A 27767-nucleotide genomic window follows, 5' to 3' on the forward strand; every position below is an offset into this window, starting at 1 on the left:
ACTTCTTTTTTTTTTATTATAAAAATAATAATAATTTATTTCGATGAAACAATTTGAATAAATTACCAAATTAATATTTATATAAAAAAAAAAGGTACATACATATCAAAAAATCGTATAAATTATTTTTATAAAATTATAAATGTAAATATAAAAAAAAATATATTTAATTTATATAACAAAAATAAATTTCGCGAACGAATTAAAAAGGATACTTTTTGATATTAAAATCATGAATTTGAAATCAGATTAAATATTTTTAGGTATGAATATAAATATTTTTCTATCTTTCTCATTAAAAAAAACGAGTAGGGCAATGTAAATTCTAATATATATATATAAGTGAAATATTATACGCCATTAAGAAAAAAAATTTAAATGATCTTTGGGCAGTATTTTACAAATAAATAAAAAATGATTGCACAAAATGTTTTAAGTGTTGTTTTCCCCGGTAAATTCCTTGGCAGGATCAGAGTAAATCTTTGGTAATAAATAAGAGCTGCTTTGAATTAACAGGTTCATAAAAACCATCAGTTGGCGGATTTAAGGAATGGAGGGACTATCCTCTAGAAAATTTTCTGGATCCGCCTCTGACATGTATAGGTGTGTAACATCTTTTTAAAGGGGTGATGTGATAAGATTCTATTATAGGTGTGTGACAAGATAAAAAGAGAATTGGCTTTTTTGTTTTTAAGTAGTAAGAGATCGATAATTCGAAATATAATAGAATAAGACTTTTTTTTTAAGACAAATAAATAAGATAGTGGGGAGTAGGGTTACATGATGGTACATTTTAGCAAATATGAAAAGACGGTGGTAGCGCTGGAATTTGGCGATTTTTATTTTATTGACTAAGAAAATATTATAAATTAAAGTATTTTTTTTTCTTCTCGTTCATCTTTAAATATTTGAGCAAGGGTTATTATCATGTTTTAGAGTGAACTGCTATGATGTCTCTTTTTTTTCCCTTTCTATTTAATTTTACCGGCGTTAACCTTATTAATATTATGGGACGTGATCGTGTTCATGTCTTGTATTAGACCCTCTAGATTCTGCATTTCTGTATTTAGGTCCTCTGTACTCTTAGTATTTTTCTAAAAAAAGATGAGATTATGTTTGATTGAAGTTATTCTAGAAAACAAATAAATCTTTCCTAGAATAAAGATCAAATTTTACTTAAAAATGTCAAATCTCGTCAAAATTTTCAAAGGCATAAAAAGCCTTTCAAGAATTCAATTCTGATGAAAAAGCATAGATTATAATCATTATTTTTTAATACCTTCAATAGCGATAAAATTTCTTGATCCTTTTTGCAAGCTTGGTACAATAGATCGGGAGCTATGAGATGTTTGTTTTTAATTTTTATTTTTTAAAAATAAAGTAAAATATGTCTTGCGCTATAACCGACGCAATTATAACTTCGTCAGAATTTTTTTTTTTTTTAAAATTGAGCGGTTAAGTAATTGTAATAGAATCGATTGACCTTTAAAAGCAAATTGATGATTAATTGTCAAATATATTGTTAATTTTGTGTATGATGATCAATTGATGTACTTAGATTGATTCTCAAGTAACAAAATATAATATAATAAATTAGTTCACTAATAATAAAATATCGCGGGTAACCTTTCGAGTGATTGCTTTTGTGGGCCGGGTTTTCTTTCGGAGGCGCTGGTATTCGAAAGCTTTTTAGCGGATGATATTGTTTGTTCTTGTCTAAAAGCGTGCAAAAAATGAGAAATTTAAGAAACTTTTATAACGCAATTGATAAAAAAAAATTTTAATCGAATTTCTTTAGACAAAAGTCCTCGATCAAATTCAAATTTCTTAGGGTCCGAATGTTAACCTTCGCGCCATTCCTATTTTTCGTGCTTCTAAGAATATTTAAAAGAGAAATTACGGTCGATAAAAAAGAGATATCACATCATCTGAGGTTAAAATAAGTATTGGATATAGTAAAAAGCAAGAAGGAATATTTATAATGATGTTTACTCAAAACTTATTGAATTAGATTTGCCCTAAATTGGCACTAAATCAGGAAAGAATGGATCATATAAATATAGCGATGCACGATACATCAGTCTTGATATTTAATAAACGTGGGTGCGATATTTAGTTTTTTCACTCACTAAATATCGCGGGCGTTAGTAGGAGTCACGGCCTTATCATGTTATAAGGTATAGAACAAAAAAAAATTATTAACCTATTCTGGGTTTAAACGATCTAACCTTGCGCTAAAATGATTGACATTTCGATTTTATCTATAGATGTGTTGGGAAATAAAACTCCATTTAAAAATTGCTATTTATCATCTTAACTCATAATTAATTTTTAGCGAATCTGTTAAATGAGTTGTCGGTTCTTAGAATAAAAAAAAAAAATATTTTGAGTTTCCAAAGTTCATTATTTTTTTTCTAAATTTCTTGCACTTTATTCGATACTAATTTCAACAAGAACATTTTAAACTTCCTTATAGAGGATAACAAAAATAGTAAAATATGACGGCATTTACTGTTGTCCACGATATTTCTCTGAGGTTCAACTATTACGTAAAATTTTTGGATAAATTTTCAATTTTTTTTTTTTGCGCTACTATCTTAAATTCGAATTCAAACTAAACGATCTCTTATGATATATACTAAAATAGTGCTTATATGCTATATCTAGAAAATTAGAGGAGAGCGAGACAGATCGTCAAAACCCGATTAAGTTCAATAACAAACATATAAAATCTGTCGATAGATTAATAATACGCAATTGGTTGAAAATTAAAATGAAAATTCGTGTGAAAAATTATTTTATAATGAAAATAAATATAAACGATGTCGGGGCTAGAATTGGATTGCTCCACTTTCCGCAAATGTTTAAAAATGAGAAAGATCAACATTAAAGTTTAAAACCAAATATAGGAAAAGCTTTTATTGATCAACTTTGGACAGAGCTATAACTTTTTGGCAAAAATTAGTTGTTCTTTAAATCTAGTTTTTAATTTTTTTTATATATATTGGGGATAGATCTCAAAAATTTTTTTTAAAATGTCGAGTGGAGCACTCCAATTCTAGACCGACGACGTATGATGCCAATCTTTTAAAAGTTCTCGAAAAAAAAATACATCAAAATAAAACAAAAAAGAAAATACTTCTTAAGGGAGAATTCCTATTAATGACTTGATTAGGATTGATGTTGCTCGAGGAGTTATTCGTTATTCCTGTGTTGGGAGAATACCGGGAAAAAATTTCGTCTTAGTGTTTTTTTTAACATTGTTTAAAAATATAAATTTAATTTCGCTTCTAAACTTACCCTCCAGCCTTTATCTCTTCCTGATCTCCCATGCCTATTCCACTTGCATTACCTTCTTCTTCCTCTCCTATCATCTTTTTACTTCCCTTTATCTCCCCCCTTAATCATAACAGATTTATATTCAAAGCCTGTTTGTTAATAGGGATCTTTTAAAAAAAAATTTTTTTGAAATATTTCAAATATTAAATTTCTTTTCAAATTTTAGCGGAAACGCATTCCGTCCCGTTTGGAATACCTACCCTATGAATATCAGATAATTTTGCCAAGAACATAATTTATATCTTCCATCGATTTATCTTTATAAATTACTCAAAAGATAACGACAAAATTAATCTACAAATTCATAGGAATAGATATTCTAAACATTGCTGGAATACATTCCCGCCAAAATCAGATTTTGAAATTTAAAAAAAAAACGCGCTCAAAAAACCGGCCTGTTTTTTTTTCATAATTATGCCCTTAGAAGGATAGATGACATTTGGAATGCGTTATTTAAAATATACCACAAAAATTTAACGAAAACGGTTCAATTAAGTAAATACTAATTTTTAAAATGTTAAAGGAAGGATGATCATTACCCTTTTGAAACATGAGAGGGGTGAGGAGAGAAGGCGGCGGTGGCAAATAAGGGGGTAAAAGCATCACGCTGCTTTCCGCGTCGTCCATTATTGACTCGGTGGGCAGCGAACGCGGATGACACGCGGGTAAGCAATCGTTGAGATGATGTTCTTCGCCTTTGATGTCAAGAAAATATTGTTATATCATGGTTTGTACATATTCATATCATCGATAAAAAGGCTTTATAGAAAATAGTCCTTTTTCGCCGTAAACTTAATGACCATATGAATCCTCTAAAAATACAATGAATTGCGTATTAAATGAAACCCAGCAAATTATTTTTTATTTCGGCCCGGGTAAACCCAAAGTTTTTATTAGGGTCGAATCAGGTTTAAAGTTTTTAGTAACTTATTCAGGTCGGGCTCGAAATTTTTAATTAAAAAAAAATTAACAAATATTTGCTAATTTTAAAATATAAAAAATCACTTATTGATTTTGTGGAGGAGGAATTGTAAAAAAAAAAAAGAGAGAGAGAGATGATAAAACATTACTTTTTTTTCAAACAAGCCCGGGGCCGACTGGGCTCTAAGATAAACTTTAAAAAAAAAATAATACTCACGAGACACGACAATATTAGGTCTGCCACAGCACGAGTCCATATTACCCCGGTTCAGGTTAATTTCACAACGGCATCTTTGATAAGAAGTGGCCGAAACTAACGATTTCAATTCTAAGGTATTAGTATCGAACCCACAATGAGATGGTTTGGGAGTTTGTATCTGGGGAGATATCAAAAGTGATAGTTTAATTAAATTTGTTATTGATATTGCCTAAATTTAAAATATTGTAATCACTAAACCAGGTTATTTGATAGTTAGTTAGTACTTACTACAATATGAGAAAAAAAAATTCAAACCTGTCCAACCCATGCATCTTGATTGCCACCGTGATGGACGTGATCAGATCTGGGGTACTGATTGACGCCAGCGCATGTGCAGCAGCACTTATCGGCTCCACCCCCGCCCATTATGCTCCACGACTCGGTTCCGCTCGCGTAATCGGAATGACTCTGTACGGTGCCGCTCGACGCGCCATCCTGAAGCGCGCGGTGACGGCACGTGGAACAATAATTGTAATTATTTGAGTTAGGGTTGAGAATACAAGTAGCCATGTTTTCCCTTTCCCTTCTTTCTTGTTGTTGCGTTTCTTCTTGATCCTCTAGGAGATAAGGCGGAGATTGTTCATGGTGAGGGAGGCGCAAACTACCTGTTTTTTCGTATTAATTATTTTTTTTGTTATATTGAAAATTAGGGGAAAATATTCTTGCATTTTAAATCAATAAATAATTACTAGTTCCATTATTTAAAGATTTGAGGAAGCGCTGGGAATGATTCATCGAATGATTATTAAGGCGATTGTTGGCACAATGATTTTGGCTATGGTGGTGACCGCAAGGGGTAGAATCCACGACGGTATAAGAAGTGTCACGAGAATGATGCGATTGACAGGAATGGAGATGAAGGAAAAGGGAGGAAGGAGTGAGGGGTGATGGCGAAGGGGCCACGCCTCCCGTAGACATTTTGTTGAGGAGCGAGTTTTGGTGCTGTTTGCTAAACGTGTTATAATATTTTTTAAAATTTTTTTAATCTGTTAATCGATATATCATGTGATTTAATTATTGAAACTTAGAAAAAGTCATATTTAAAAAAATAATAATAGATGACGTCATAATAAAAACCTCGATGTTTGACCTCGCGGTTGATTGCTAAAATCCGAAAATTCGCTTCGCAACTCGTAATCGCGAGGGTCGCACGAAGAAGCTACTCCGTATTCCGCCTCCACGTCGTATTTTCCTCGTTCGTCGTAATCGATGGCCAGCTCTTCTGAGCGATCCTTGTGCCATGGGCGCGGGCTTTTAGAAGCGGATTCGCGGCGAGGTGCCACGTTGTCTTTATAAATATTGCGACGGCGACGTCTGGCAAGAGTCAAGAGAAAGGCTGCCAAAGAAAGTAGAAAGAGTAGGCACACGGCGGCCCCCGCTGATGCCATATAAAGTACGCGCTTGGACGAAGAACTGCCGCTGGCGGAATTCTCATCTATATAAAAATATATTTATCGGGACAGAAAAATGATTAAAATACGATATAGCTTGGCATGATTCTTAAAAAAGCTAAAATACAAGATGTCATCGTAAACTGTCAATCAAACCTCTTTTCGAGGGATGGTTCTCCGGATCTTCTAATATTAGTCCAGCTTCAGAATTTTCGTTGGAGATCATGACTTGATCCATCTGTTTAAATTGACCGAGCATAGTGTTGGGAACGGAGGGCGTCTTGAAATATACGACGGGGGAGAGAGGACCGAACCTTTAAACGTTGTTTTAAAAATATTATTTTTTTTTAGTTAACCCTCGACAGAGCTGCCATTAAGAATATTTTTTAGGGCCCCAATATTTTGGGGGATAATGCCTCTTATTCCACTCATCCCATAGTCGACAAAGATAATTTTAGTCGCGCAAGAATCACGTGTTCGTTGTTGCGCAATTAATATTTTGACCATTAATCAGGTGAAAATAGTCGATAAAATAAAATTAGTAACTACAGTTATCATTATAAGGGTGTCCATCAGAGACCTTAAAATATAATATTCCATGGGCCGCAAACCGGTCCGGGTAATAAAGGTATCTGAAAACCGATATGAAATAACGGAAGGGGGGGCATGTTCACAGTTTAAAAGTCGGATAGGGCCAATTTACTTAAAAAGAAAAATCGAATCTCTTTTAAGAGAAAGAGTAGCTAATATTTATATTTTTTTAAAAAAAAAGTAAACACTGTTTTCTTAACCTTCCATTACTTCTACATAAAACGAAATTCCATTCGATCGATAATCAATGCATAAATACTATAATAATAAAAAATTCGCGTCACAAAAATATTGTCACGAGGTTGAATCGAACTCGTGACTAAATATTTGCCACAGCTGCTTACCACTTAGGGCCCTCGCCGGTTCTTATGAGTTATGTATTTTTCATTCTTCTTATAAATAATTTTAAGAGCATAATAATTAATATTGTATACTATTCCTCAAATTTAATGATAATTTTTTTTAAAAAAAAATATATTTTTGTAAATTAGGGGATCAAGGGAACCCCGGATGATGAAATAAGGATATTTGGTTTGAGATGGTAAGCGAAAATGAGCAATGGTCAAATGGTTGCTGTGGAATGAGTAGGAATAGATGATGAGAAAAAAAAAGACCGATGATCAAAAGATACATTAATTATTTTTTTTATTTATAGTATAATTTCGTATTAAAAATCCAATTTTTTTCATTATTATCGTATACATTTCAAAATATCACAAAATTAAAATTTATATCATAGATTTTTAAATGTAATAATTTTATTTTTACCCCATTTTTGTTAAATAATTATTTGTTACGGAATTTTTAACGAATAAAATGAAATATTTCCCTTTTTTTTTCCACTTATCATGACCATAAAAATATTTTGTCGGATCGGTTTGGAATGAATATTGGCTCAGATGGGTGAAATGATTTGCCAATCGACCCCGCCATAACTATGAATTAATTATTTGAGGGTAAAGGAAATTTTAAAAAAACTATTTTTTTATTTTTTCTAAACCCTTTAGAGTTGCGGGCTTGTATCTTGAAATGGTAAGAGGTATCGGGCGTTAATTCCCTGACTAGTGTAGTCAGCTGATGACCCTTAACGGTCTCCACGATCCATTCCCTATCCGGTCTCTGGGCTTGGGTGGTGTAGAAAACGAGGTAACCCATTATTTTGCCGTTGGCTTGCTTTGGGGGCTGCCAGTTAACGAAGACCGAGCAACAGCTACGGCCATCTCCCCCTTTGTCGCTCGTCCTCCTCGGCGGAGATGTCAACGTCGATGACTTGGACAGGAGCGGTGGCTCGGGTTCGAGCCCGAATACGGTCAAATCCCTCGGAGGCGAGCCGGGAGGGGCCTCGCCCGTGGTGTTGAAGGCCGAAAGGCTCCATGTGCTACTTTTGACAGTGATAATTATTCCCAACGCGTCGGTATTCTTATCGCTATTTGAGGGTACGTGTTGTTCCCGCAAATATATGTGAACAAATTTTATTTTGATCAAGTAATTAAAAATCTCTCATTCTTATCATGTGATCAAAGGGAAAGGATCCGATTTGCTCATACAATTACAAAATGAGGGTGGGGAAAAATGTTAATCCTAAGATTTCTCAGCTTTGTAATAATGATAATTGTATTATTAGTCACCTATTTTGAACGGACGGAATATTGGGGAGAGATTGAATCACTGCTACTTTAACGACGAATTCGTATTGAGTGTTGGGCTTTAACCCTTGAATGACGGATTTCGTCTGTCGCGTCACGTTGATGTACTTGTATATGCTGCTACTCGTAGAATGTAAGTCGTCGGAAGACATGAAGGGAAGAGACGCGGAAGAAGGATTGTACCTTTTATAATTATAATAGTGTAACAGCTTGGATAAGCTTTTCGTTTTGAGTTAATCGGTATTAAAAAAAACTAAACGTTGATTTAAAAGAAATGAATGAACACTGTGCCATTAGGATTACCTGACGGTGTAGAGGCGAGTTTCGAGCCTGTTCAGACTACGCAAATCAGAGAAGGTCAACATAGAAAGATCGGCGGTGTCGGACCACGAGAGTGAGATGACGCTTTCCGACATGGTCAATGCTTCCAGACCTATGGGAGGTAGCAAAACGGATTCTTTTTTTTGAGGGGGGGGGGGGGTGGACAAATGATATTAAAAATAAAATGATGGTATTTAAACTTCTTTTTTTTTCTTGTTCGAATTATCTCGTGGCACTACTACAACAAAGCCCGCTAATATATTGGGCAACCACGGACCAATCAAATGATTGATTATATATATTTTTTTAAGCTTATTACTTCCCTAATATCGCTAACTAAGCGCGTAAACAAAATAACATGGTATGCATATAAAGCGTATCATGGAGATATACCTTCCTCCCTCCCGTCGCCTTCGTCGTTATCCCTCAACGAACCGTATTTAGGCAATGTCTTCACGGTCTCCAGCCTTTCCCTCCCATTTCCCCTATTGTTAAAGGCTCGAAGGCTTATAACGTACTCCGACCCCGGAACTAGGTCCACTAGGGTGTAAGAAGTGACCGCCGGAGAGAGCACGCGCGAAAAAATGTCGGGAACGCCTATGCCGTAACCTAAGGTATACCCGCGTACCAGGATGTCATTGTGATTGGCGGGAGCAGTCCAACGGACGAATATTTTCGCCCCGCCTCGCAAAGGTAATACTCTTTATAACGCGAAAAAAATAAATAAGAATCTTAATAACTCGCCAATGAAATATAGCATTCATACAGCGTCTTCGTTAGAAAAAATAAAGGCCAATATATAAAAATTTATTCCCCTTAAAAAATATATGGAAGGAATTTGCTTCTAACTCTCGTTTCATGTAGAGGGCGATGCTTATAATATATAAAAAAGATTACAGTAATACAGCCTGGCCTAAAAAAAAAATTTTTGTAAAACCTGAGGGAGGGCCGATTAAAAATCAAAAAAAAGCAATGGAAATATGTATAGTGGATCAATTTAACATCCATTTTCATATTCCTGACCGGAACCGGAAATGATCAAAATTTTTAAAATAAATTCGACTTCCGCCGGTTTAAGTTACATATGTATATGTCGTATTGGGATATGGAATCCATGGGGACTAGGAATCGAATTTAACGATAGCCATTTTTAAATTTGGGGAAAATACATTAATTGATCGAAAATGTAAGTTAGCATGTATGTATTAAGTAGCAGAGGTCCACAACGGGAGCGGGCCGGGTTTTAAACCAAGGATGGGTTCGGTCCAATTTTTTTTTAAATCCGGGTCGAGCCTTGCAAATGGTACATGGAGTGGGGTTGGTATGGTTACACAAACACTTCGCCCCGGTCTCCCCTGGTCGTTTTAAAGTAATGGGGCTTCAGAATCGTCACTACAATTTCAGAATGTATAAAAATACTATGGTAATAGAGAGAGCAATGCGGTTGGTGATAAGAATATCGGTAAAACAATAATTCGATGCAAGCATATTTCGCTTACTTCAAGGAACCAGGAGAGTCTGGTACACGGGACTCGTCTAGGTGTCGGGCGAAATACACGGGAGGAAGAGTAAAACTGACCCACTCTGAAGGTACACCCGATCCATTGACAGTTATAGCGGACACGCGGACGGCGTATCGGACTCCTAGAGATTCCGAACATTTGTTTTTAAAAAAAATGAATGCGTCTTATAATTGGAAAAATATATTATTTTCAAATGCCTTATTTTGAAAAACAGATTTTAAATGACTATCAAAATGTCTGTCGGACATGTTGACAGATCGAAACTAGCTACACATAATGGATGAACCTTGTATAATCTAGAGGACAATACAAGTAATGTTGTTAAATGCCGACTTTAAAAAAGGGCTAACTCATTATTTTATCCAGAACAATATTACTCAAACCTGAAGATTTTGGTCATAGATTTCACAGAGGTTCGGACAACCATTAGCGAAATCTAGGCTATTTTTTTCAAGCAAGCAAATAATAGGTAAAATATATAAGCTATAACGATGTATTTAATTCATTTCATCGCATCGCGCAGTCATTATAATAAATTTTTATTATTTGCTTGTTTTTGGAAAATATCCTACGACGCGTGTCGTATAGCTTGAGCTATGAACGCGTACGTCTTAATCGTTAAATGTAACAAATGATCAAAATATTCACACAATCATTTTAATTGTCAAAAAAAAAATTATATCATCATTTACCTTCTTTTAAGCCGCTTATAGCTGCGCGAGTTTCTCGAGCATCCACAGTTATGACTCCCCGGTCGTCGGGCGTTGGACCGCGAAAACGGACCTTGTAACCAGTCAAAATACCGTTCAAGGTGGCAATAAGTGGTGGCTGCCATCGAGCAATAATGGCGGATGAAGAAAGTGGAGCCAAAGTAACGTTAAGTGGTGGAGCGGAGGGCACGTCAGAGAGCGTGCGGACAATAAGGCGGGGCGTGGGGGAAGTGATAAAACTTTTTTCCGCACCAGGTTTATCATCGTCCGTTACGAGCAGTGCCGATACACGCACGGAATAGTAAGAAAATGGAATCAGATGGGACGCGTGGTACCATAGTCCACGCACATTCACCGCCTCTTCGCTGCCCTCAGTTTCCCCGTTTTCAGCTTCTGGCATATGGAGATCGCTTTCCGGCCGGAAGTCGTAACTTTGTTCGTACAGGGGCCATTGTGGTGAGACGGGGCTTCGCTTGATAGGGGTCTTAAGTGACGCATTAGTAACGGCATAATCGTGTAGTACTAGAACATCGCTGAGGTATTGTTCATTTAGGTGGAAGTCATCTAAGTAATCTAATCATTTTATTTTTTAAAAAATGCGTTTTTTTTAAAAAAAGATGAATGAATGTATAATATACCTCTTTTCCGCCTAGTACTCTCCAACGTCTCGAAGATACGTCTCCTATTATTATTATCGGAATCGTAATCGAAGGGATCCGAGAATCTAGATTCACCGGTCCGCCATGCTTTAGGCCTTTCGGCGTACCGTCGGGATGAAAGGTAATAAAAATAGGCCAGAGCGCTACCCAGCCTCTTGATGTGAACCGTAAAAACGAACGTCCTTTTATCGGGGAAAACGGGAGGCTCCCACGTGATCTTGATGGAGGTGGACGAAGTTGGCCAAGCCTTTAAATTGGTGGGAGGTCCAGGCTCCGAAGTCACGTGATTCACTTTGTTTTTTTTTATTTAAAAGGACAAGGTGAACAATCTTCAGAATGGATTTTATAAGTCACAATATAACTCCTATTCCATTCCAACAAACAAAAAGAATATTAAAAAATTTATCTCGTTATTTTGGATTTAACAGAGATGTGCAGGCCCGGCCCTAAGCCCGGTCCGTGTTGAAGAAAAAATTCAGGCCGGGCCGCGCAAATGTTACCTCCGCAGATCTCTGGAATTTAATGTTGCCCGAGAATTCGTTTGTGTGCTAAATATCCTATTTAGCCCATATGGGAAATCAACTCTAAAACTAAATAATTGCATTTCGAGGATGGGGGAAGGGTGGAAGGGCGTGGGGTAGAATCATGCCACGAGTAATATTGTTAAACGGCTGATTTTTTAAGAACAGCTAACTCAATACTTCATCCAGAAAAAAATATTACGCAAGCCTGAAGATTTTGCTCATAGAAGGAACAAAGGTCTAATGCACCACATATTCTAGAAATCTCGAGGCTTAGGGCGATATTTTTCTGGCATATATTGAGTTCGCCGTTAACAAGACTACCTAGAATAATTCTAAAAAAAAATTTAACTATTCCCCCCTTAACAGTAAATTCCAGACTACGGGCCTGAAATTATGTATACTGAAATTTAAAACTTTTTACTATTATTATTATAACGTTAATTTTGTATAAACAAGTTTATTTAATTCTTTAAATTTTACCATTAAATAATATTGTTACGTGGAAGTGAACAGGAATTAAATAAATATCGCATTTATGATTCAGTAATAAATTAGTAAAATATAAAATTTTATATATGCATAAAATGTTCAGGAAATGCTCCCAGGATCACTGTTCCCGTTTCCTTTAGACTTCCCTAGTTTTCCCCAAGTTCCATTCCCGAAACATTCCGTTCCATGTCCCTGATATATATCTAATCAAACTCGAGGGTAGGAGGGCTAGGATTTAATTTTTGGGATCGGACAAATCTCGAAAGATTGAAAACTTTTTCAGACCGGCAGAGCCCCATAGAAAAAAATAGGACGGACTGAATCATCGATTTTTTTGAAAAAATGTATATTTGCGTTTACCCGCTAACTTAGGTGTGCCCAGAGTTCGAACCAATAACACGTTAAAGTTCGCCTTATCCGAACGGCGATTAAGCAACTCGAACCGGTATTCGGTATCTGGGGTAAGCCCGGTCATCGATATTTGTCCTCCAAGAACGGGCGAGGAAGGGGACTCGGTGGTCGACGGATAATTTATCTCTATTTTTCGCCTCCTTCGAGAAGTATAAAAGAGATTGTATTTATATAAAAGAAATGAAAATGAGAAAATTTCCTAGAAAAAAAACCTTTTAGAATTGACAGGTCCGTATTGAATGTGATACTCCCCGTAAAGCGCGTTGGCGGGCAACGACCATTCCAGCATTACGGTTTGGTTAGTCTTGCGAATCAATTTGAGCGACGGGGACGCGACTAAATTATTTATATTTTTTTTTAGAAAAAATGTATCTCCTAACTTAGTCCATATTATTATTTTTTTGTTGCTTATTTCTAAATAGGGCATTCTGGAAAATAACTAGGACACACTGATCGCATTTTATTCAGGTTTTGGGAAGCTATTTAGAAATTCTAAGAAGATATGACCGTATTTTAAAAGGGTTAAATAGGTATTTTATTATACAGTGCAATATTAATTTTAAAAATTTAGAGCGAGACTGACAGAGACAATTTCCGATCGCAGATATGGCGCCTTTGGCGTCCAAGGAATGGGATCTGATCCCAGGCACGCAGCATTTTGGGCTTCTTTGAATGATTCATAGATCTTAAATGGTTCAAGTTAGCCATTTTTGGCATTCTTTCAATACGTTAGGTTTTATAACTCAAAAATAATAGAAAGTAAATAAAAAAAGTGGAATCAACTCACATTTATTCTCCACCAATTTATTGTTTATCTCAGTGGCCGAACTTTCTAGAAGGGCGTTGCTGTTCGTCGTTCTTGTGAGCTCTTCTGCCACGGTTTCCCTGTCGGCTGTACCATCGCAGGACAACAAAACTTCGCTCGTGACAGTGTAAAAAGGCTTTTTGTCCAAATTTTGGTGACCCGCGAAACATTGGTAAAAGCCCGAATCGGAGGCCACGGTGCCCAAGATGTGAAGGCGACTCACGGTTAGATATTCCCTCAAATTTTCCCAGTTCAGTTGGGAGAAACGGAAAAAACGGGACAAGAATGGTTGATTGTTCCTCGAGTCTATGCGGATGTAATCGGAGTCCGAGTCGATCAAAACCCCGTCTTTGAACCAAGTTATAACGGGTTTGGGGTGACCGAGGGCTAAGCAAGTCAGGGAAAGATCGCTGTCAGCTTTCAGGTGTTTGAAATGGACCGGTGTTAGGAGTAAAGAGGGTGGCACTGTATTGGGGAAGAGAGAGAGAGAGGATTGTAAACATACAGGGGGTGGGGGAAGGGTGAAAGAATATTATTATTGACTTATTATAAAATTGCATTCCCAACTTAGAACGGGTCGAATATAATTTTAAAATCAGCCCAGACCCGATTAGTAAAAAAATAAATTATATTATTCGATCAATCGGAAAATCTTATAAATGAAACGGTTAATATTCATTTTAACTGCTCATATTTTTCAATTCTTCTTTAAAGTAATTTGCGAAATTATTCAAACAGGCTAAGGCCATTAAAATAACATAAATTCAAAAATGCCGGGGCAGGTTTGAACATTAAAAAATTGTTCTTAAAATCCGAGTAGGTTTATTATATAATATATATTAAAATGGTTAGTTATATCAAGCAAATAATAAAAAAAAAACCTAAAATTTTGACATGGATAGATGCGTCGACAGAGTCTTCGGTATTAAAAGTTCTACAGGTGTAGATACCCGCGTCGTGAACCGTGGGTTCCATTATGTGGAGAAAGGAAGCGGAGGCGTAAGCTTTTACGATTCGATATTTTGAAGAGCTAATTTCGAACGTTTTTTTTTTAAAAAAAAATTACAATTCTGGTATTTTTCTTTTCTCACATTTATTAAAAATATATCTTATTTATTTATATATTTTTTAAATTTTATTTAATAAATTTTTAAAAAAATGAGAAAAATATTTTTTTAATATTATATACATATATAAATATTTACGTCTTGCGACTAATTTTAAAACATAATGGTTACTCTGTTATTAGTAAGAAAGTGGGGGTGGGGGGGGGGAGAGAATTTATTTAGCTAATTTTAAATCAAAATAAAATAACGTGCCATTAGCGTATCGATTTTATTTTTTGATTCCTCTAGTAAAATCCCTTAATCCTAATTTCCAGAGTTGTTAAAAGATACTTTTTAAATGGATCTAGATACAGATACATCGTCTAAAATAATATCTAGATACAGATATTTTAATCAAAAATCTATTAGATACAGATACAGATACCACATTTTTATATCTAGATACTTGTATCTAGATCCTTTAACAACTCTGCTAATTTCTATCAAAAATGTCAAAACAATTATTTTTTTAAATAACTTGTTAGAATGGTTCCGCGACAATTCCAACCCGTTTTTAAGCCAAACTATGTCGGGTACGGGAAAGCCGGAAACGACGCAGGGAATTCGTATCCCATGGGGAGGATGTAAATCCTCATTTGGAATCGGTATGTTTTGGGAATTATCCATGAAATCTGACAAAGGTTGGCTAGACGACCGAGAAAGAGTGTAAGTGATGTCCCAAGGCTTGACCAAAAAGAAGGGTTCTGCCAGGGCTATATAAAAATGAATATTTTATAAAAAATGCAAAAAAAAAACTGGCCATTTTAGTATAATAAGTCCTCACAAATTTAAAGCCCTTTTTCGATTCGCGTTATTCAAATTAAGCTCTTTTAAATGGCAATATGCAAATCGGAAATCGTTTGTATTTGCGTTTAAAAAAAAAAGCAAAATTATTTGCGTTTTTCACATTTTTAAAAAAAAAAACTCGCCTGAGAAAAAAAAATGCAAAATTCTAAACCGCTTCTGCTCAACTTGTAAGTCCTAACAGTGGCGTAGCTACTGGGGTGGTTTTCGGGTTTGGACCCCTCCCTGAATTTTTTTTTTAGATTATACGTTCAAAAGACTTAGAAGTGACTTTACCAATAATATTTATATTTTTCTGGTTTTGATGTTTGTGGAAAGATATTATATTACTATTGAAATTATTCTGGGTAGTATTATTATAAAATCATTGAGAATAATCTACTAAATTATAATAACATATTATTCATGCATTTAAAAAAAAATATTTATTATATATTGTCGAAGATGTGGTTATGATTTTTAAGATAAACACCCGGCAGAAGGCCCCTTAAAGGGGGTCTGGGGGCGAAACCCCCAGGATTTTATATGTATAGACTCCCTCTAAGAAAAATTTCTAGCTACGCCACTGAGTCCTAATAATAAAAAAAAATACTGGTTGGTTAAATTATTACCCATTTAAATAATTATCAATAAAAAAACAAAAACGCTTACTCGTGTCCATAACGTTTTTTTTGAAATCCACTACGACTTCGGGACTGTACTCTGCCTCGAGCGGAATTTCAATCTTGCACCTATTAATTTTTTTTAAAGTGATAAATAAATTGGTGTTTTTTTTAAAAAAAAATGATCTTTAACCCGATTACTATTCTCACTCGGTTCCCGTTCTTAATAGCTAAAATAAAAATTATACTACTAATTTTAATAGGGATCCTTAATATAGATAGGAAATTTTACTAGAAAGGCTAAGATAATGAGAAATATTGTTCCTGCATTTCAACCTCTCAAGTTATCAGATATCATTAATTCCGATCGTGATAATACTTTGAGGTTGAGGGACAATAAAGGTAAAAGCGGGGGCGTTTTTGCTACTCTAACATTAATATTGATGGAGAAGTAAACACACTAATTACTAAAAATGGAGGAAATGTCATCCATATTCCCAATTCGATTCCCAAGTTGGTAATCAAATTAGAAGCAACCATCCATTTTTTTAGTAATTATTTTTATAAAAACTCGACGTAAATATAAGTGTTTACTTCTCTACCATATTAAAATTAATTTCAAAATCTTTCTAGGAGTATAAACGAGATTACGAATTTTTAGAAATTTTTGTTTTAGGGATTAGAACCTAACTCTTCTCACTCATGCCGTTGGCAAAAGATAAAAGCGAGACCAACGCACCGCGATGAGATGAATACCGTATTTATTTGGCCGCGGTATTCGTCTCCCCACCGGTGAGTGAGTGGTATCTGGATTAGGTATAAAATATTAACCGCGTTCATTCCCAGTGATTGGTCTAAATCCATTTAAAAAAATTTTTTTTTGTAAAACCTTAGAATTAATTGATTGATAGATTGGTAGAGGAACAAAATTATAGTATACCCATCCCAATGACATATAATAATACCTAGACTGACGATGCATTCATAATAATGCATTTGAAAGCACCATTGAATGCAAATCAGATGGATCCGCCATTTTGGTAATCCATATAGTAATTATTCTCATGTTAAAAACTGGTATTAAATTGATAACTTGCTTCCTTATTATCTCGATGATCAGGCATATTCTTGAATAGAGTTTGCGTCAGACATAGAAATAAATGGCCACTCGTTCAAAATTTTTTAATAACGATATGGGCAACCAAAATGGCGTCCCCAGCTGTTTTTATTGATGTACACTTTCAGTGAATGCATCGTCGGTCTAGGTATTATTATACGTCATTGTATTCACCATGGTATGCAATTCATTTTAGCAATATTCGTGTGCAGCTTCACCCCTCTCCTTCCTTTTTACGTTATCATTCTAACTATATTACTATAAACCAGCTTAAACTTCTAGGGAATGGGGTATAGTTGTTAAACAGCTGGATTTGAGCCGATTTTTAAAACCGGCTAACTCAACGGTTTGTCCCGAAAAATAATGTCACGATGGTTTGGACATCTATTAGACGAATCTCGAGGTGTATGCGCTAAAATATTGAGTTAACCACGGTTCAAAACCGTTTAACAACACTCAGAGGGGGTTAACTAAAGTCGATATTCGATAATACCTATATTTCCCATTCGGGTTATTTCCCTCTTTACGCGTTTTTCCGTCATGAATAACTAGCAATATTTCTCCGGCGTAGCCTTCCTCGTTCCCGGCTAAAGGAATAACACCGTAAACATTTGGCGTTATCTTCAAGACGGCACCATCCTTTAACCACGTGACTTGAAGTGGGGCTATCGTCGGGCCCTGGATTTGTTTCGTTCGGCAGAAAATTGGAATGATTAACGGGTGGATGGGCGTTGAAAATTTGGACGACGGAGAAGGGGAGAAGAGCGAGAAAGGGCTAGGAGATGGAATGAGAGGGCCTAAGCCTGGCGAAAGAGGAGAATTTTTTTATATATAATTTATCTGTAAGCCAACGGAAAAAATTTATTAAATGTAGGGACATAATAATAAATGGCGGACTCGTTTTTAAGATGCCCTAAAACAAGAGCGGCATTGGTGGGATATTTATCACTTAAGCGTGTTGATCACGATTTTGTCACCTACCCCCTTAGCAACGCCCTTGCTACGAAGCAATAATTATCACGTGATTATTAACAGGACAAAAGGAAATCTCCTGTAATTGCTCATTTTAAGTTAGAGTGGTCATTCGCCGTAGCTAAAATGGAAATTGGTCAAAAGGAGTCAAATGACAGATGTTAATTTTTAATCCTATATAACAGAGACCTGCAGGCCCGGCCCTAAACCCAGGTACATGGGCCTGGCCTTATTCTAATGTTTTTAAATATACCCCGGGCCTGGCCGGGGCTAAATAAAATTTTTTAAAAAAACCGGGTCGGGTTCCTCTTTTTTAAAACGACATTATTAGCTATAAAAATAAATCCGGTCCGGACCTAAAAAATATAAAACTCGGGCCGAAATTTTTTTTAAAATCTGGGTCGGGTCATACAAAATGGTGCCTTTGCAGGTCTCTGCTATATAGGGTCAATGCTTGGTCGCAAAGTTTAAAAATGGACATAATTTTGTTGTGTTTTTTTTTTAATTAAAAAAAAAATATTAATTTTGGTAATAAATAACTTTTGAAAATAGAAATTTCTTTAATAATGTTTTGGACAAGGCGACGTGAAAATTAATAATTGAAAAAAAAAATATTAATAAAAAAATATGATCATAAAACTAAAATGTATGCTCCTTGAATTAATAATTTTAATTTATGTTTTTCTAAAAAAAATAAAATATTAATGTTCTGTCCCACCCCCCTAGCCCGCCCCCTCCCCGATGTAACGCAAAAAAAAGTGTTTTTATAATAGTTAAGGAGGTAACAAAATTTTTAACGAATCCACTAGGGAAAACGGGAGAAAAAAAAATAATTTATTCATCATATTTTACTGGCAACGACTAGCTTGATATGAGAACTCAGCAGACATAGATGGGCGCCGGGTCGATCTACGGTTACCATGCATTGATAAGTCCCGGAATCGTAGTAGGCGGAATCCTTATTATCCGCCCGCACATCTTTAATCGTCAATTGCCCCGTTCGAACGTTTATCGACCTGAGTCGCGAGAGCGTTATATATATTTTTTTTTTCCAATTTATTTTAAACGATAAATATAATAAAGTATGATGGGTTTGGTCTAATATTAGCAATTATTCTAACCTAGACAAAGTTTGTGCTTTACTGGATTTTGGAACCGGAAAAAGAAAACTGCAGAACCGAGTCAAATTTAAAAACCGCAAATAAACGAACCGGGTCATATTTAAGAGCCGGAACAAGAAACCGCGGAACCGAGTCAAATTTAAAAACCGCAAAGAAACGAACCGGGTCATATTTAAGAACCGGTATAAGAAACCGCAGAACCGAGTCAAATTTAAAAACCGCAAAGAAACGAACCGGGTTGTGTTTAAGGATCGGAACAAGAAGCAAAACCCATAGAACCGGGCCTAATATAAAAATTGGAACTAGAACTTTCTATTATTATTTTTTAGAAAGTTTTTATTGTACATCCCGCAAAATTTTCCCGCCAAAGCTATTTTTCAAGGGGTTTGTTCTTAAAAACCTAGTTATTAAGACTATGGAATTATTAATTACCACCTTCTATAAGGCGACGTAAATGGAGGCAGCAGATGTCCGTCCTTGAGCCAATCATACCTGATCTTGACGGAATCGTTCTTGTGAACCGAACAGTTTAAAATAACCGACTGGCCGTTAAAGGTTATAACGGTATTTTCCGTAATCGGGTTATCGCGATCGAATAAGATGACGTCCTTCTCGGTCAAATCGAAGGATATATTGGGCGCTAGCCGGACAAAAATAAAAATTAACAGATATTTTAGACAATTTAATGGAATGGTATGTGGGATAGATGGTCGGAAAAGGAAATCTCCCCCCCCTCTCCACAAAGTAACGCCGTTACTTTGTGGCCCACTTTCGCGATTCTTAATTAGAGAATTACTACGAATCGTAATCCTTTCTTTCCACCAAAAAAAAGGAGAAAACCTACAACCTCGAATTCCAAAAAAATCGTTTAGCCCCCCCCCTCGCTCACTGACGACACCATCGTGCCCCGGTCCATTTCCTCGGGGAAACAAATAAATCAATTTCGAAAGAAAAGGAAAAACGTGGCCAGAAAGAGATATTGAAAATCAATATTTAAAATCTCCCCTTTTAATACAAAAAAAAAATTAATATCTTCGACTTTATTTTCTTTTAATATACCCGGTAAATTAATTCATTCATTTATTTTACACTTTTTTTAAAAAAAATAATAATACATAATTATTTATTCAAATTTCTTATTTTTTGATATTAGTGTTTATTAAAACGTTGGAGAATTTGGACAAAATGGGATATTACTTATCGCATTTAGGATAAAGAAAACCGAATAATATAATTTTAAAAGAGTGAATCCCGAGTTAGTGAATTCGATATTTACGACTCGACCCGACCGGATATTTTGCAGCCGAGAATGCTGACAACATTATAAGGGTACGGAGAGTTGAAGGCTTAAGCGAGGCATCGAATATGGGGGAGAGCTATGCTGCCCATAATTTTTAAATAATCTAATTTTTTATAAAAAAAAATGATTCAGTTTCAGCGCTACACTTCTAGAAAAAAAAATTCTATACTCCCTCGACAAATATTGCAGATAGAAATCCTGAAATCCCTATTTCCCAACCTCATAGGATATTCCATCCTATGTTTATCATTCTTTTCAAGTAAATTGCTATAATATTAAGCAAAATAAAAAATAATCTAATTTAAATTTACTTGATTTACATAATAAAATTGATTTGATTATGATTAAAAAAAATATATTGATAAATATTAAAAATTAAATATTTATTTGATATTTATTACTAATAATTATAATGCAAAAATAATTTAATGAATCCACATTTTCTGGAAAGTGAAACCATTAATAATAATTTTTTTTGAAAGAAATATAAGAAGAAGAAGAGAAGAAGAGAAGATAAGAGAAGAAGAAGAGAAGAGAAGAAGAGAATTGAAGATTAGATACGATTAAGTAGAAGAGAAGAAGAGAAGAACGTATAGATAGAAGACGAAGAGATGACTATAGAATAGACGCTAAGAAAGAAAAATGTTGCCGAATTATACAAAAACTGGCTATTTTAAAGATCCTAAATATTTTGTTATGTTATTAGGTAAGGTGCGCTCCTCTGTAACGACCTAGTGTTGTTAAACCTTCTCGTTTTGAGCCGATTTCTAGAAACGCCTAACTCAATACTTCATCCAGAAAAATGTTGCGCGAGCCTGATGATTTTGCTCATAGAAGGAACAAAGGTCTAGACATATATTGGCGAAATCTCGAGGCTTAGACAATATTTTTCCGCCTAAAATGTTGAGTTAGCCGTTTTGAAGAATCGGCACAAAACGAGCCGTTTTAACAACACTATCCGTAACAACCACATTTTCCCGCCGGATACTATCTATTTCAAAACATGGCATTTATAAATTCTTTTAATTGAATTAATTCTCTTTGCCTTTGGAGAAAACGGGTAAAATCAGATTTTCACCCACGTTCGATGTTATATTCTGCTATGCAAACACATGTTTTCTTATATCAACATATCCCTCAGATATCGATTGGTTAATAAAAATTTCGAAATTTCAATGGAGCCAATAAATGATTTTTAAAATAACAAATAACAAGTTGTAAATTTTTTTAACCCCGTCCATAGTTTAAATATTTTTCTTAACCCGCCCGACCGCCCACTTAGATTGGCGGACGTGGGAGGAAGACCTCTACTTTATAGTTGCGCGAGGAAGGAGAAATAAAAAAAGCGAGTTCAATTCTCTAACAATAACGATTATTCTCAGAGCAACGCATGCGCCATGAGAGAGTTAATGCTCCTGCTTGGGTTTGGTGGCTAGAAAATGGGGAAAAAAGCAATATAGAGATTAAAGAATAAATGCAAAAATTTTTTTTTTTTAAAATAAACAATTACTAAATTTAACATTAAACATATGTTTTTTATTTTTTAAAAAAAAAAAATTATAATTTCTTAAAAAATATTAAATTATATTATAAATCGTTTTTGTAATTAGACAAAATAAAAAAATTATTTTAAAATTTATTAGGAAAAAAAAGATAAAGATAAAAAATAATAAAATAAATTCTCATAATTAAAAAAAATCAAAAAACAAAAATGGTATTTTTATTTTTATATGCTATGTGCTCTGCTAATATAATATAAAACAGAATAACGAGCTGGTTATCAAAGAGGTATGGCTTTGTTAATAATTGTGATGTTTAAGGTTAGTGAGTATAGATCGGAGATCGGCGCGTGGCGGGGTTGGACTGGGAAATAACTACCCATTGTAGAATGACTCCTTGGAGCGATATTTTAATTTTGTAATTTTTTTTTTAAATATAATTCTTACAATCGTTTTTTTTCTTCTTCTATTTCATGTTACATTTTAATGAAATTCTTAGTACAATACACATATTAGAAATCTGTAAAAGTAGGCCCGGTTATTAAAAGAATTTCGGGTTCGAGCCGGGCCGGTAAAACTTTTTCAAAATATTTCGGGCCGGGTCGGGCTTGAAAAATTAGACCCGATAAATATAATTTGTATTAAAAAAAATTCGACGCTTCAAAATATATTGATGGCATTAAATTTGTAAAAATAAAATTCGTTTTAATATTTATCACTTCAAATATATTGGCGGCCATTTTAGATTTGTAAAAAATAAAATTATTTGTAATTGATTTATTTTCATCGCATTAAATATATTTTTTTATATTTAAAACACCAAATGAAAAATGTCCTAACTTTATAAACATATGATTTATTGAGAAATTGATAATATACTTTTATTTAAATGCATACCAATATCTTAAAACATCAATAAAACCTTTTGTAGCTTGTAGGTATCTGTAATTTTCAAATCTTATAAGTATAAATTTGAATTTTCTGATCATTTGTATTCATGTTCGGTCATAAATTGTCGCACAGCGGACCGAAAAAGACCTAGGCAACTTAATATTTCACTGGCCGGGGTAAAACCGGTCCGGGCAGTGTCGATTTTAGGTCATAGATATAATTTTCACGTAATTCGCTATTTCCGAAAATTTTTCGTAAGCGATAAGCATTAGGAAGGACTCGAGTGGTGCCAAGCTTTTTAGTTGGACAGGACATGGACAGTTATATTTTATTGCATTATTGCTTATGAAAAATATGATTCAGCCCTGGCGAAGATTAGAGATGATCCAATACCAATATTTACGGTTAAAGGTCGGCGTAACCAGGCTCGCGGGTAAAAAATAAGATCTTCGGGCCGGGGAAGACTGGACCGGAGTTTTGAAAACACTTTCTTGAGTTATTTATCGGGAATTATTTTTTTTAAATTTAATTACGAAAAAATATTTTTAGCCAACTATGTACTATTAATTATTGTAAGACGTAAACGTAATGTAATTGCTATTAATATAATTTATTGTCATTTAAAATACAAATTTTTGTGGGAAAATTTTTCGTTTCTCAAATGAACCAAAATATCAAGTTATATATGCGTAAATTTAATTTTTAAAATTTATTCCCCTTTTCCGCTCAATTTAACTAATTTTGTGTTATGGTGGTGTTTATAGTAAATTTCCCTTCTTTTTTTTTACACTCTTATAAAGAACACGATTACGTGGTGAGAAATCAGTGGCTGTGAAGAACCGAAGATAGGGGAGAAGATATAACCGTATCATCTTAGGGGAGATTTTCTAATCTTCTATATTCCAGATTGCACCGTGTTCCCACACTTAATAAAATGGTTGGTTAACGATGACTGTAAAAAATTCTTATTTTCAAGGGGGGGGGGGGAATTGGAACTCAAACAAAAAAATATGTTTAAATGGCAATCCTATTAGTGAAGAACCACGCGACCGAATATTTGGCCACCTTAGAACAAGAGAGACGTGATGGCGGAGAAAGAAACGAGACGATATAAAGTTTTCCCGAGTGCCTGAGTTAAAATAGAATAACAGGATCATCGGAGATGGAGGTTAGAGTGAATCAAGTTTTTTTTTATAGGAAGTGCCCATTACTTAAAATTAAAATGGCGGCATTTCTCTTATCCTTTTTGGTTGAATAATCTAATTAGTAAATTGCGATATAAAAATTAAATTCATTTTTTTACAAATAATTTTTTCTTTTTTTTTAAAATTATTTTTTTTTTAATGAAAAAGTTAAATTGACCGGAAATAATTTCTGGAATGGTTTTAATTTTTGTAATTCAATTTCGAACGATAAAAAAAAATGGGGGAAGAATAATATTTACATCGTTGCGACGCCATTTTATTGATACAATTCCCAAACCACCAAATAGAACTTGTCTAATTTGGGTACCATTGGGACCAAAATTTCCGACCAAATACATAATTGATTAGCAGGAATTTTATTGTGGGATTCAAAAATTTGGTCAAATTAGGGAGTTGCCCGAATTATTTAAGGAGCCTAAATTAGACAAGTCATAAATGTATATAGTTCGATAACTTTTTTGACCGTTTATAGCAAGCTAAACAAAAATGGCTAGACCTAGTTTTAATCACCCGCGTTCGGTTTATGGTTGTTGAAAATAGATCTTAAACTTTTGTTAGAAAACGTAAATAAATTAACTCGAGACCTCATTGCTCAGCGGATTTTCTGACCCAAATGAACCGATTTTCATAAATTAGACTCGTCTATATTAGTTAGGGAATAATAAAAAAATATACCCTCTTTTTTTCAAGAGGGCTAAAAAAAACATCTCCAGTCTATCAATACTCAAAAAATAAAATATGAGCGAAAAGATTTTTGGAGTGACAGGCACAGTTAAAGATTCTATTACTATTATATTTTACCCGATGATATACAATAACACCTAGACTGGCGATGCATTCATAATAATGCATTCGAAAAGCGTCGTTGAATGCAAATCAGCTGGACCCGCCATTTTGGTAACCCATGAAAGTAATTATTCTCACGTTAAAAACTACTATTAAAATAATACTCGGTGATCAGGCGATTCTTTAATAAAGTTTGCGTCAGACGTGGGAATGAATTGGCCTCTCGTTTAAAATTTTTAATAACGATACGGGCAACCAAAATGGCGTCCCCAGATAGCGTTTAGTTTCAATAAATTAAATCAAAAATTTTTTATTTTACATAAAAAAAATTCAATATAAAATTGATAAATTTAGATATATTTAATAAAATTTACAAGATCCGACCCGACCCGGCCCGAAATTTTTTTAAAAATATTAGGCCTGGCCCGGCCCGATTAGTTTAAATAGAATTAGGTCCGATCCCGGCCCGAACCCGATTATTTTAAATAGAAATAGGTCCGATCCCGGCCCGAACCCGTTAGGACCGGGCCGGGCCTATCTTTGCAGATCTCTAATTATTATTATTATAATGTCATTGATTTTTACCATACTCATTAATAAAATTTAGTTCGCGTTTTTTTTTTATCCCTAAATATTTAGGTTGTTTATCTTAATTTTATAAGATACAAATCGTGGTTTTAATTTAATTAGAATCATTATTTTTAATTAGAAATAGTAAGTAGATAGTGGGTGGGTAAATTATATCTCGGTGTAAATATAAGCATGATAAAAAATAAAACTACCATATGTAGGCAACTGTTAAATGGTTATTATAATAATTATATAAATTAAAATATTAGACAACATGATTATTAATAAAATGATAGTAGTTTCCATTTATATTAAATATCTTTCTAATTAATAAATTAACGAGGATGGGGAGGGGGGGGGGAATAGTGAGCAAAGGAAGGGGTATAGAGTAAGGGGCGTAATAGCAATTTATCGTAAAGCGTTATAATTATACGTAGCGACGAGAGAATACAGAATCGCGTAAATACGTTGGCTACACGTATCGATATGGTCTCCTTCCTTACTTTCGATTTAAGTCGAGAACGAAAAAACTTAGCACGTGATCTTATAATCTAATTATATGATAACCTCCACCCCCCTTTTCACCCTAGAAGGAAATTAAAAATTGGGTATCGACCAATGACATATAATAATACCTAGACTAACGATGCATCCATTAAAAGTGTACATAAATGAAAACAGCTGAGGACGCCATTTTGATTACCCATATCATTATTATTAATTTTAAACGAGAGGCCAATTTATTCCTAAGTCTGACGCAAACTTTATTAAAGAATTGCCTGATCATCGAGATAATAAGGAAGCAAATTATCAAATTTAATAGTAGTTTTTTAACAAAGAGAATAATTACTGTATGGTTTACCAAAATGGCGGATCCAGCTGATTTGCGTTCAGCGACGCTTTCAAGTGCATTTTTATGAATGCATCGTCAGTCTACGCATTATTATATGTCATTGGCCTCGACTCGGCACCAAACAACTAAAACATTCTATAATAATCCCTAACGAATGCCTATGACAATATAGTGGGATTTGAAAAGGAGGGTAAGGGCAATTATAAAAGAGGATGATGTGACATGTGACAATGGTTTTCTTTTTTTTTATTTGGACCATAATATTTTCATTGCAACACCGTTATAAGTGGAAGAAAAATATGATTATAATCGCGGCCAATGTTTTGCGTTTACCTTACGGGATCAATAATCCTCATATCGATCAATCAACTTCAACATATCTCTCAAAAAGTTAAATATTATTATATCAAAAACAATATTTAAAAAAACCCAGATGCTTAGCAGACGAAATATATTATATAAGCCAGAACAATTATCTATCGATGATCAAACCTTCAAATCAATATTCAGGATAATCATTTGTGATTGATTTCTAATAGTGAATTATCATTTTTTTTCCAATAGTCGTCTAGTGGATGGAAGATGCGAAGAATTGGGAAGAATAAATATCACTTATTTAAAAAAAAAATTTTTTTAATGGATTTCCAGAGACTAATATTTAAATGACAAATTGAATTCGATTGACACGATAAATAAAAATTTTATTTTAGCATTTTAAAATTAGCGGAATTAATCAATCAATCAATCACAGATCATCTTCTTAGAAGTGAAAATGGATTTAATTTTAATAAAACAATAAATAAGTTTATCAATCAAACTCAAAATGCATTTTATTCACAATATTTGATGAGGTAAACAAAAACGGGAAGGAATTTAAAAAAAATAATGGTAATTAAATTTTGATTTTATACTTAGAGAAGGCGTCGTCGAAGCGTTTAGCGTGCGGATCGAAGATAACTGCCCTAAACCGATTAACGTTTGTAATAGTAACGCGTAATACGTAGTGTAATACAAGGCTAAGAAATATTCCATTAATTATGCGATTTCCTCACCACTTCACATAGAAGAATCTAAAATGTCGTTAATCCTGCCTGTCATAGTTGTCCGAGTAAATGGTTAGAGGGGGGTTAATTAAAGGTTCAGTTTACTAACTATAATATCCGCGCACAGAGGTTTATAGAAGTCCTAATTAGGTACATGATATTTCTTACTAATATTCTTACATTACATTTGTTTTTTTAAGTTTAACACAGTTTTCTTTTAATAGAAAGTTTATAACAAATTATGTGAATCGATATTTTTTTTTGTTTGTACGTATCTTAAAATGGGACGAGAAAAAAAAGAAAAACTTT

At 34.2% G+C, this 27767-nt stretch overlaps 1 protein-coding gene across 1 annotated transcript; it reads right to left on the reverse strand.

Annotated features, from left to right (window-relative positions):
• Window positions 1-251: 251 nt before the first annotated feature.
• On the reverse strand, window positions 252-27767 carry LOC135929039 (neogenin-like). The gene is made up of 27 exons (XM_065465531.1): window positions 27327-27767; window positions 19747-19951; window positions 19043-19206; window positions 17712-18021; window positions 16151-16230; window positions 15174-15408; window positions 14471-14619; window positions 13572-14054; window positions 12997-13120; window positions 12734-12924; window positions 11340-11651; window positions 10684-11274; window positions 9968-10112; window positions 8862-9169; window positions 8451-8604; window positions 8130-8330; window positions 7502-7927; window positions 6067-6224; window positions 5597-5954; window positions 5209-5468; window positions 4775-5124; window positions 4478-4637; window positions 3879-4034; window positions 3140-3241; window positions 1627-1716; window positions 1280-1338; window positions 252-1094 (listed from the first exon to the last, which is right to left on the reverse strand). Exons 1-27 carry the CDS (start codon window positions 27445-27447, stop codon window positions 972-974), a joined length of 6015 nt encoding a protein of 2004 aa, XP_065321603.1. The 5' UTR covers window positions 27448-27767; the 3' UTR covers window positions 252-971.

Source organism: Gordionus sp. m RMFG-2023, chromosome 4 (genome assembly GCF_954871325.1).
Source record: "Gordionus sp. m RMFG-2023 chromosome 4, tfGorSpeb1-WG-v2, whole genome shotgun sequence".
Taxonomy (NCBI): Eukaryota; Metazoa; Nematomorpha; class Gordioida; order Chordodea; family Parachordodidae; genus Gordionus; species Gordionus sp. m RMFG-2023.

Excerpts from the sequence above, each read along its gene's own strand:
- LOC135929039 (XM_065465531.1), bottom strand. The coding sequence starts at position 27,447 with ATGGAATATTTCTTAGCCTTGTATTACACTACGTATTACGCGTTACTA. Across the intron at positions 5,125-5,208 it reads ATCTTTAAATAATGGAACTA|GTAGTTTGCGCCTCCCTCAC; the intron begins GTAATTATTTAT and ends ACGAAAAAACAG. Across the intron at positions 1,095-1,279 it reads AAATTTTATCGCTATTGAAG|AAAAATACTAAGAGTACAGA; the intron begins GTATTAAAAAAT and ends ATCTTTTTTTAG.